This window comes from Chiloscyllium punctatum, chromosome 5 (genome assembly GCF_047496795.1).
Source record: "Chiloscyllium punctatum isolate Juve2018m chromosome 5, sChiPun1.3, whole genome shotgun sequence".
In the NCBI taxonomy this organism is placed as follows: Eukaryota; Metazoa; Chordata; class Chondrichthyes; order Orectolobiformes; family Hemiscylliidae; genus Chiloscyllium; species Chiloscyllium punctatum.
Genome location: NC_092743.1, coordinates 138,525,481 through 138,537,828, shown reverse-complemented (window position 1 = coordinate 138,537,828; position 12,348 = coordinate 138,525,481). Strand labels below are relative to the sequence as shown.

The following is a 12,348-nucleotide window of genomic DNA, read 5'->3' as shown; positions in this document are numbered from 1 at the left end:
ACATTGTCGGGCTTCTGTATTTCCAATCTGCAATTGTTTTGAAATGCACTGTGCTTTGTGTGCAATTCATAATTCAAGAATGACCATTCTTGAGGCTTGTTGGTTACCAGTGGAAATGGTCTACTGTAGAGGGAAACCTGACTGAAAGGTAAAGAGAGATAGAGCAAGCAACAAAGGTTAGGACCTGGGTGAAGGAGAAATGGGTGTTTGTGGGGTCAGGGGAGTTCGAATTCATCTTTAGGTTGCAGTGATCACTTTAGGGTCTCTGGAAGCAGGACAGTGGAGTAGGTTGCACTTTCATTATGAAATTTTGAGTACCTTAAAAATCGCTATCACTCTGATTATAATCATGCTGCCTCATTCTCTGACTTCGTAGAAAAAAAACTTAAAAACTTTTCTCTTCCATTTTTGCTTGGCAAAGATGTTACATTTGAGCCCAGTTACTGATCAGTAATTTCTCCAGTTAGTTGATAAAAAGGTACTTGTCATTCTGAACAGGTTAGATGGCAGGAGCCAGAGGGAGTGACCTTTTGTTCCCATTGGGTATCTCACTCAGGTACATTGAGAAGGTGGCATGGGGTGGAGTGGGGTGGGTCTCAATGCAGCTTCCCCTCGCAATGTGGTTTAGAGAGCAGAGGTCAATCAAAGGGCATGAGGTGGGCTGGGTCTCAATGCAGATTGTGCTAACCATGTGGTGTAGAGAGCAGAGGTCAATCAGAGAATGTTAGCCACCTTTTATTTTTGCTGCCTGGAACTGAAGCAATGGTGGCCCAGGTGGGACTTGGCCCTTAAGTGGTCACTAACTGTTATTTGAGGGTCTTAGTTGGTGGCAGGCCTTGGGTTTTCCTGCCCAGATTTTTTTCTGCCTGCAGCAGGAAGAAGATGGGGAGGATTCTGGGATTAAGTTTGCTTCCTGATTCTACGTACACCACTTCCTGGACTGGAAGCTTCCATCCACAGTTTCACTTGTCACACTTTACAGCCAAAGCGTAATTTTAACCCTTCTGAACTCCTTAGTACAGGGGACCTTCCAAGGTTTAATACCCAGATTGACATCTCAAAATCGAGAGTGTGATGCTGGAAAAGCACAGCAGGTCAGGCAGCATCCGAAGAGCAGGAAAAGCAACATTTCGTCATAAGCCCTTCATTAGGATCTCTCGAAATGCATTGTTTACTCGTTTAGCTTGAAGTTCTACTCAGCTTGTCTCACCTGAGGAAGTGATGGATGGGGATACAATTACTATGTTTAAAAGACATTTGGATGGATACATGAATAGGAAAGACTGGGGGAATATGGGACAGGAGCAGGCAGGTGGAACTACTTTAGTTTAGGATTATGTTCAGCATGGACTGGTTAGACCGAGGGGTCTGTTTCTGTACTGTATGACTCTATGACATATTAAATCTGTTTGGTCGGATGTTTAACAGTTTAACATGTTGGCAGGAAAATAGCAATTTGACACTTTTCTCATCAGATCAAAAAGGGAACTTAACATAACAATTTTCTGAATTATTGAACAGTAAATAAGTGGAGGTTTCTATGCCAATGAAAGTTTACATTGAGAAAATTAATTTAATAAAGTCTAACACCGGTAAATGTGGGGATCTCCACTTTGGCAGCAAAACGGGAAGGCAGATTGCATTTTGAATCATTCTTGTATTTAATTTTCTTTGTAAGTTGTTTCTGTCTCAGATTTTTCACTTTGTCATCTTCATAGGCCTCAAGCATTGCTCAGTTACACTGTCTCTGAATCTGAAGGTTGTAAATTGCTCAGTCACACTGTCTCTGAATCTGAATTCAAGTACACAGATTTGAACACAAGACCTAGCCTGAGAATACAGTGCAGGCCAGAGGAGGAAATGCATTCATGAGCAGTGCTTTTGTAGATAGACATTAGACATAAGACATTAAATGTAAAGGCCAGTACACTGTCTCAGGGAGGCGTTAAAGATAACATTGCATTTTTCAAATAAAACAGGGGTTCTACCTGGCGTCCTGACCAATAAATATCCTTGAACCAACACCTAAAATAGTTTCCTTGATCTTTATCATGTTGCTGTTTGTACCTTAATTTCCTACAGTTCAACAATGCCTGCACTTCAAAAATAACTTGGTTAGCTTTAAAATGCGTCCGGACATCCTGAGATGTGGAAGCTGCTGTATAACTTTCTTTCCTTTAAGGGATTACATGTTTCCAGTTGTACACCTGTAAAATGGTAGCCAGAGTAAAAAGCATAATATGGCAGGGATTTGAAAACACACAGAAAAGTAACCAAAGTATGTGACTTTGTTAGTACATTGATTTTATTTTCTAACAGTACACATAGAGATATGGACTGAGATCATGAACAGGCTTTTCCAATATATTTTTCAAAATGTTGTCCCCAATCTACATATTTAGAAGTAAGTTATATATGCACGCTGTGAAAATTGAGAGTCTAATTAGCTATCAGTTCTAAGGTTATGTGGTGGGGTACATTGTCATTCACTTGAAAATCTAAACTTGATTTTAATGTAACACACACTAGACAGGTGTGTCTTAAAATGGTGCACACAACACTTTCTAGGTGGGTTTCTGTATGTCGTTGTAGTCAAATCGGAGACTGCAGATCAAGGACAACGTGATCTCGACAGGAAGGGTGTGTAACAAATTAAAATATATCAGATTGACATTAAGTCTCCATAAGCCTTAGGGGTGATGATGGCCTAATGGTGGTTATCACTGCAATGTTAATTGAGAAATCCAGGTAATAATCTGAGGACCTGTGTTCAAATCTAAATCCAACAGAAATCTGGGATTAGGAATCTAGTGAAGACCACAAAACCATTGTTGATTGTCAGGGAAAAGCCACTAATGTCCTTTAGGGAAGGGCAATAAATGCTTAATAAGCAATGACCTAATCTCTTAAAGGAAAAAAAGAATATGTTGTGCTTCCAATGAGGTACCTTAATCTGATGTGATGATTCTTATATCCTTAACATAAGAAACAAGGATGGCGTAATGTCGTATTGAACAATTGAACCACCTTTACTGTGGCTCACTGATATATACATATATTACATTCCCAGGCACAAATATGTCTGGATTCACATTCAGCTATTCAGTTATACAGAGTAGCTTGCTTCCATCTATATGTTCTGCTTCTGGAGTCCCGAGTTAAGATGGAGTCGGAGAGCTTTGTACGTTCAGGTCATCTACTGTGATATAGTGATGATCACATAACGATATACTGACTGCAAGACACAATATACGCACATAGAATTATAGAATGATAGAATTTTATACAGTGTGGAAAGAGGCCATTCATCCCATCAAGTCTGAAGAGCATCCTGCCCAGAACTAGTCCTCCCCAATCCTATCCCTGTAACCCTGCATTTCCCATGGTTAACCCATCTAACCTGCACATCCTTAGATACCACGCAATTTAGCATGACCTAATCTGCACAAAACTTTGACTGTGGGAGGAAATCATAGCATCCAGAGGAAACCCACACAAAGACAGGGAGAATGTGCAAACTCCACACAGACAGTCACCTGAGGGTGGACCCAAAACCCTATCCCTAACCCTACTGAACCCTGGTCCCTGGCGCTGTGTGAATATGACTGAAATTCACTGAATAAAAAGAAAGGAGCCATTATTTCCAACTCAAACAAATGTCCTTGTTACTTAAATTCCAGGCGATTAAAAAATACCTCACACCCTAAGAAGGTGGCTGATGGACATCGGTATCTTTTTCGTGGCAGAATTAATACAGAAGTCATGGAAGTGGAAAATGTGGAAGATGGAACAGGTACTTTATTTACAAATTCATCAAACTAAGTTGTATCGTATTTGTGAGATGGATTCCAAATGTCCTTAAGTAAAAAGAGGACGCTCTTTATGGATATATCAACACAAAAAAGACAGTTCATTCTACACAGCAAATATATAAATTTCAAATGTAATAATAAATTGCTGGTCAATCAATTTATTTCACATTCAGTACCAACAGGACTGGGCATCTCTGTTGATCACAGATAACCTGAAATATTGTTCATGATTTTGAGAACTGAAAGAACTGTGGATGTTGTAAATCAGAAACACGAACAGAAATTGCTAGAAAAACTCAGCAGATCTGGCAGCAGCTGTGGAGAGATAAAAATGTGTTGCTGGAAAAGCGCAGCAGGTCAGGCAGCATCCAAGGAACAGGAGAATCGACGTTTCGGGCATCAGCCCTTCTTCAGGAATGAGGGAAGTGTGTCCAGCAGGCTAAGATAAAAGGTAGGGAGGAGGGACTTGGGGGAGGGGGGTTGGGAATGCGATAGGTGGAGGGAGGTCAAGGTGAGGGTGATAGGCCGGAGTGGGGTGGGGGCGGAGAGGTCAGGAAGAGGATTGCATGTTAGGAAGGTGGTGCTGAGTTCAAGGGATTTGACTGAGACAAGGTGGGGGGAGGGGAAATGAGGAAACTGGAGAAATCTGAGTTCATCCCTTGTGGTTGGAGGGTTCCCAGGCGGAAGATGAGGCGCTCTTCCTCCAACCGTCGTGTTGCCATGGTCTGGCGATGGAGGAGTCCAAGGACCTGCATGTCCTTGGTGGAGTGGGAGGGGGAGTTAAAGTGTTGGGCTACGGGATGGTTGGGTTGGTTGGTCTGGGTGTCCCAGAGGTGTTCTCTGAAACGTTCCGCAAGTAGGTGGCCTGTCTCCCCAATGTAGAGGAGGCCACATCGGGTGCAGCGGATGCAATAGATGATGTGTGTGGAGGTGCAGGTGAATTTGTGGCGGATATGGAAGTGTCCCTTGGGGCCTTGGAGGGAGGTAAGGGGGGAGGTGTGGGTGCAAGTTTTGCATTTCTTGCGGTTGCAGGACCTCCATCCACCTATCGCATTCCCAACCCCCCCTCCCCCAAGTCCCTCGTCCCTACCTTTTATCTTAGCCTGCTGGACACACTTTCCTCATTCTTGAAGAAGGGCTGATGCCTGAAACGTCGATTCTCCTGCTCCTTGGATGCTGCCTGACCTGCTGCGCTTTTCCAGCAACACATTTTCAGCTCTGATCTCCAGCATCTGCAGTCCTCACTTTCTCCCCGCTGTGGAGTGATATCAGAGTTAAGATTTCAGGTTGAAACCCTTCCTCAAAACTGATGGTAGCTAGGAAAATGTGTTTTTTTAATGTAAAGGATACAGTGGAGGGAGGTGGAAAGGAGTGAACGATAGTTGGAGAGTGATCTTTCTTAGTCAGATTGAAACCCTCAATCATGCCACTATTATGTCAAGACTTGACAGTTTCACCACTCCTCGCTGTCTACACTCCTACATTTTCAACTCCTAAATTGGAGATTATTGTTAGCTCTGCTGTCTCCATCTTTCCTCACACCAGGTTTTGCGCAATTATCATCCCTGTGCATGCTGATCTGTTCTGGTTCCCTGTCAAGGAATGCCGCAGTTTTGAAATTCTCATCCTTGATTTCAAGTCCTTCCCTGACCTTTCTCTCTGTAATCTCTGTAGTTATGGAGCTATAGACCTCTGATGTGAACCTTATTCAGTTCTAGACTCTTGAAGATTCCTGATATAAATTGTTCTACTATTTGTGTACGTGTCTTCTGCTGTAAGTCCAATCTCCAGAATTCCCTCCCTGAAATTCTCAGCCTCCCAACCTGACATTCTTAATTTTAAGATGCTCCTTAGATATTCCACAACCACCTGATGAAGGAGCAGTGCTCCGAAAGCTAGAGTTTCCAAATAAACCTGTTGGACTATAACCTGGTGTTGTTCAACACTGGCATCGCCAAATCATGACTCCTTAAAATCATCTTTTTTGATCTCTGGTTTTTAAAAAAATTCAGCTCTGGGACCTGGGCAGCGCTGGCTGGGCCAGCGTTTATTACCCGTCCCTAGTTGCCCTTGAGAAGGTGCTGTTGAGCTGTCTTCTCGAACCGCTGGAGTCCATGCGATAGAGTCAGGCTCACAGTGCAGCACATGGCTATGTTTTTTTCCGGTGCCTCGGGTCAGTGGAATCCTTACAGCTGTGTGGTTTGCTGGGCTATTTCAGAGGGCAGTTAAGAGTCAACCTTGCTGCTGTGGGTCTGGAGTCACATGTAGGCCAGAACAGGTGAGGATGGCAGATTTCCTTCCTCTAAGGACATTAGTCGACCAGATGGGTTTTGCCTGCCAATCGACAATGGTCACCATAGATACACGTTTAATTCAAATTCCACCATCTACCATGGCAGGATTCCAACCTGGATCCGGAGAACATTACCTGAGTTTCTGGATTAATAGTCTCATGATATTACCACTATGCCATTGCCTCCCTCACTTCCTTATAGAGCAAAGATCAAAGAAAGTTTTACAGCCCAGGAACAGGCCCTTTGGCCCTCCAAGCCTGAGCCGATCCAAATCTACTGTCTAAACTTGTCGCCCAATTCCTAAGCATCTGTATCCCTCTGCTCCCCACCTACTCATGCATCTGTCCAGATGCATCTTAAATGAACCTACAGTGCCTGCCTCTACTACATTGGCTGGCAATGTATTCCAGGCACCTACCACCCTCTGTATAAAGTACTTGCTGCGTGTATCTCCCTTAAACTTTTCACCTCTCACCTTGAAAGCGTGACCTCGCATTATTGAATCCTTCACCCTGGGAAAAGGCTTATCTCTATCTATCTTATCAGACCAGATATCTCCTAATGGGCCTCAATTGGCTAATTTTGCTTTGTAAGCTTCTTGTGAAATGCCGTGGGATGTTATGTTCTGTTACATGTGCTACAAGAATACATTTGTTGTGGTTTTACAATAGATTGGTGCTGATAAGTAAAACTACAATTGTGTTTTATTTCCAGCGGATTACCACAGCAGTGGTCATACCGTTATTAATGGTTGGAAGATACACAACACTGCCAAGAACAAGTGGTTTGTCTGCATGGCGAAAACATCAGAAGACAAGCAGGAATGGCTGGAGGCCTTTCTAAAGGAACGGGAACAAAGAAAGAGTGAGATACCGAGATTTATACATTTTGTTTACCTCAGCATTGACAAAAATAAAGTTAAACTTATGTTGACCTCCAGTTGCAACAAGTCACCATTATTGTGTTAGCTGGCTGCAACATGTGGAAGATATTCTTAGACCAACAAGTATTTTGTACAAAGCTGGAGTTTTGTACAGTCGGTGTTCAGGGTCAAACCCATTATTATTTGAATATATTCCCAGTGGCTTAAAGGGAAAATATTGTTACATCACAAATCCAACCTATGGTGTATCTTTTACATGTGTGTTACAGTGATTGTGCACTTCGTGATTGTAAATATTTCCACTTACAGCAGTAAAATGGGCCATTGATTCATATTTTAAAAAAATAGTAGCAAGTATTTTTCAGAATCAAGATTGATTAAACTATTCTCATACACTCAGGTCAGAACTGAGTTCTCCTTTCTTTAGTCTTCCTCTGTTTAAATATGAAGTAATAGAGTTATACAGCATGGAAACAGCTCCTTTGACCCAACTCTTCCATGTTGACCATGTTTCCTAAACTGAATTAGTCCCGTTTATCTGCATTTGGCCCATTTCCCTCTAAACCTTTCCTATCATTTATTTGTTCCCAATGCCTTTTAAATGTTGTTATTGTACCAGCCTCTACCATATCCCTACCCTGAGGAAAAGATCTTGACTATTCACCTTATCTAGGCCCCTCATGATTTTATCAACCTCTGTAAGATCATCCCTCAGTCTCCTATGCTCCAGGGAAAAAAGTCCCAGCCAATCCAACCTCTCCTTACAACTCATACCCTCCAGTCCTGGTAGCATCTTCGTAAAAGTTTTTGAACCCTTTACGGTTTAATAACATCCTTCCTGTCACACTAACATTTTAATAAGCCCTATATTGCCTTTGAGTGGAATGGTAGCTCTGTGGTTGGCACTGCTACCTCATAGCAACAGGGATCCGGACTCGATTCCAGCTTCAGACGACTGTCTGTTTGGAGTTTGCACATTCTCCCTGTGACTTGGTTATGGATACTGGCCTTTGTGGAGTTATTTCTGTTCACTTGGACAGGAAGAATAAATCAGAGTATTCTTTAACTGGGAAAGGACTGCAAGGTACAGAGGAATATGGGTGTTCTGGTGCATGAATCACAATAAGTTAGGATAGAAACACAGAAGACAGGAGCAAGAGGAGACCATTCAGCCCTATGAGCCTGCTGCAGCATTCATCACCATCATGGCTGATTGTCCAACTCAATAGTCTAATCCTGCTTTCTCCCAATACCCTTTGATCCCATTGACCTCAAGTGATATATCCAGTCGTCTCTTGAAAACATTCAATATTTTGGCATCAACTACTTCCTGTGGTAATGAATCCCACAGACTCACCCCTGCTTGGGTGAAGCAAAGTCTCCTCATCTCCGCCCAAAATGGCCCACCCTGAATCCCCTGGTTCTGGACACACCCACCATCGGGAACATCCTCCCTGCATCTACCCTGTCTAGTTCTGTTAGAATTTTATAAGTCTCTATGAAATTCCCCCTCATTTGTCTGAACTCCAGTAAGTAAGGCAAATAGTCACGAGGGCTAACCTTTGTTGTGGATTTAAAAGGATGCTACCTTCAGTTATACAGGTTATTGCTGAGCCCATACCTCAGATACCATGTCTGGGTAACATATAGAAGGATGTAAATGCACTGGGAGTGGTTCAGAGGAGGTTTACTCAATTGAAACATAGAATAAGCCAGTTGCCTTTATCAGGAACAGTTGGACAGATCAGGTTTCTTCCCACTGGAGTTTAGAAGGATTGAGTAACTATAAGGCCTTAAATGGTCTTAAGGTGGATATGGATAGACTGTTTCCACTTGTGGCTGAGCCCAGAATTAGGAGGCATCATTTAAGAATTAGGTGCCACTTTATTAAGAAAGAGATGAGGAGAAACACTTTCTCGGAGAGTTGCGCAGCTTTGGAACTCTGCCTCAGGACATGGTTGAGGCGGTTGACAGGTTAAGGTGTAGATGGATTTTTATTCATTAAGGAAACCAGATATTATTGTGGTAGATCAGAATGTTGACTTTGAAACAAACGGATCAGCCGTGATCTTATTGAATGAAAGAATAGGCTCGAAGGCCAAATATCCTCTCTCTGCTCCTGATTTGTACGTTGGCAATGCATGGGAACACTCACACAATGCTGGTTCCTTTAATGATCACTGTCCTTTTAAGGAGAGGGACTCCATTATCAGTGACTATGTTAAACTATATCTAAATCACCATTTGCTAAGGTATTATGGCATTTGGAGCTGGCAAAACAGTTTACATTTCTTTCTCAAATTGTTCCCTCAAATGTCAAAACCCTCCTACTTTAAGGAGGATACCAATATTCGGGAAACTGGTGACCTACTGCAGAGGAAATGCAATACATCAGGAATTGGCAGGTTAGTTTAAAACTGCAGTCATGTATATTAGCACTTTGGGCATTGCGATGCAGGTTGGTTGGCATGAATTATGCCTCTTCAATTTATGTAGGGTTTTACAACTACCGCAGTTATCATAAAATCCCTACAAGTGTGGAAGCGCATTCGGCCCATCAAATTCACACTAATCCTACAAAGGGCATCTCACCCAGACCCATCTACCCTATCCCAGTGACCCTGCATTGCCCATAGCTAATCCACCTTGCCTGCAAATCTTTAAACTGTGGCAGGAAACCCATGCAGACAAGGGGAGAAAGTGTAAACTCCACACTGACAGTTACCTGAGGGTGGACTCGAATGTGGGACCCTGGTGCTGTGAGGCAGCAGTGCTAACCACTGAACTACCATGTCACCCTAAGCCATTAAGGCTTTTTAAATAATTGCTGTGGCAGGAGGGATGTTATCAAACTGGCAAGAGTACATAAATGATTTTCAAAGATGTTAGCAAGACTGGAGAGTTTGAGTCATATGGAGAGTTGAGATAGGCTGGGGCTATTTTCCTTGAAGTGTGGGAGGCTGAGGAGTGACATTATAGAGATTTATAAAATCATGAGGGGCATAGATAGGGTGAAGAGCCGAGGTCTTTTCCCGAGGGTCAGGGTGTCTGAAACCAGAGGGCATAGGTTTTAAGGTAAGAAGGGAGAGATTTAAAATGGACCTGAGGGGTAGCTTTTTCATGCAGAGAGTGGTGCATATCTGGAACGAGTTGGCAGAGGAAGTGGTAGAGGGTGGGTACAATTCTGACATTTAAGAGGCATCTGGGCAGGTAAATGACTATGAAGGGTTCAGAGGGCTGGGGGCCAAATGTAGGCAGATGGGACCAGTTCAGTTCAGGAAACCTGCTCAGCATGGGCAAGTTGGGCCGAAGGGTCTGATTCCATGCTGTCTGACTCTATGACTTGAGCCTCAGTTGAATGAGAAGTTTTGAATTGCTGGGATTCCATAATAGTAGTAGGTTATAAAGCTGACTGTAGAGATTCTCTTGGGTATCACAGATTTGTTCACATGACTGTCAGAATACTGTTGTAAAGATTGATGTGGATCGAGGAAGTGAAAATCTCCAGAAAATGTATTCTTTTGTCAGATATGTAGAAAAGTCAGTTAATATAACAGAATACTACTCCAGCTTGCATGCAGCAACTTCCTGAATAATGTTGAAAACTGAAGGATGTTGACTTCATTTTTGCCCAGGTTTGAAGCTTGGTGTGGAGCAAGATACGTGGTTGATGATCTCTGAGAAAGGAGAAAAGCTCTACCATATGCTGTGTAAAGAAGAAAGTGTTATCAAGGACAGAAAACGGAAACTCAGCACATTTCCAAAATGTTTCTTGGGCAGGTAGGTTGTCAGGTTCAACATTAATTAACATAATACTTTGTTCTACTGTTTCAGACAATTGTCCCCTTTCCCTTCTCTTCTAAAAATTTTAAATCTATTACGGAGATGAAGTTCTTATGGCATTTAGTGTCCTTGGTGCTTCAACCTTTATATTGATACCTGAGACGTGACTGTGGGTATTGGCAAACGATTCAGTCATAGGTGCCATAGCTAAGGTTAAACCGAACTCTAACTCCTAACTCAAAACCCATGGCTTGTTTGGTAGAAGGATTAACGGTTACGGAGAGAAGGCAGGAGAATGGGTAGGGAACCATATCCTCCAGGACCGAGTGGTGGATCAGACCCGATGGACAGAATTGTCTAATTTTACTCCTATATCTTCTAATCTAATGGCATTATGAGAATCCTCTATAATGGGGATCGCTATTAAGGGACAGGAAATATGCAATGTTTTCCCTTTACTGAGCATTGGGGCGGATTTTGAAGGATAACACTACTCTGGCAAAGGTTAGTTAAGTGATTAAAGAACAAGTGGGCGGCACAGTGGCACAGTGGTTAGCACTGCTGCCTCACAGCATCAGAGACCAGGGTTCAATTCTCGCCTCAGACAACTAACTTGTGTGGAGTTTGCATATTCTCCCCGTGTCTGCGTGGGTTTCCTCCGGGTGTTCCAGTTTCCTCCCACAGTCCAAAGATGTGCAGGTCAGGTGAATTGGCCATGCTAAATTGCCTGTAGTGTTAGACGAAGGGGTAAATGTAGGGGGGTGGGTCGTGGGTCGGTGTGGATTTGTTGGGCCGAAGGGCCTGTTTCCACACTGTAAATAATTTTTAAAAAGTATTGACTTATTTGTGGTCTGTACAGCTTAGCTACATGCTGGAATCAATAATGTGGTTTCTGTATAAAGGTTCAGGGATCCAGATGGAGTGATTATTCCAGTATTATTGAGTAACATTCTCGATGCTTTATGCATAACACACCTGAAATACCACAGGGATAAAGGATAGGATGTTGAATGTCGTACAGGTAAAGAATCTCTGTTCTGAAGAGATGTTTTATCTCTGGACCACAGCTTAAGCAGTCCATGTGCATCATAGAAAATTCCTTACTGTAAACCTTGCTGTACAGATAACCAGTCTCTCCATATTGAGGTGTGCTGAGAATATCAGACAAGAAACCTACCTCCTGGCTTTATGTACAGTAATACATTACTGACACTATTGTATCATCTCGATTAGAGTGGTGCTGGAAAAGCACAGCAGGTCAGGCAGCATCCGAGGAGCAGGAAAATTGACGTTTCAGGAAAAAGCCCTTCATCAGGAATAGAGGCGGGGAGTCTGAAGGGTGGAGAGATAAATGAGAGGGGGGTGGGGGTGGGGAGAAAGTAGCATAGAGTACAATAGGTCAATGGGGGTGGGGATGGAGGTGATAGGTCAGAGAGGAGGGTGGGGGAAGGTAGCAAAGAATACAATTGGTAAATTGGGGGGTGGGGGTGTAGGGGTTTCCAGCATCTGCAGTCCTCGCTTTTACCCACAGAAACCCCAAAACGAAAATGTAGAACTGGAATATTTCTTATAAGAA

General features: G+C 42.9%; 1 protein-coding gene across 3 annotated transcripts in view; it reads left to right on the top strand.

The window, feature by feature from the left end:
* The window catches only part of prex2 (phosphatidylinositol-3,4,5-trisphosphate-dependent Rac exchange factor 2), a 339,323-nt gene that overhangs the window by 99,718 nt on the left and 227,257 nt on the right, over positions 1-12,348 (top strand). For all 3 annotated transcript variants that reach the window (XM_072571479.1, XM_072571478.1, XM_072571480.1), the window contains exons 8-10: positions 3,681-3,793; positions 6,821-6,970; positions 10,625-10,769. In XM_072571479.1, coding sequence (XP_072427580.1) covers positions 3,681-3,793; positions 6,821-6,970; positions 10,625-10,769 — 408 coding nt within the window. The remainder of the gene's footprint in view (positions 1-3,680; positions 3,794-6,820; positions 6,971-10,624; positions 10,770-12,348) is intronic.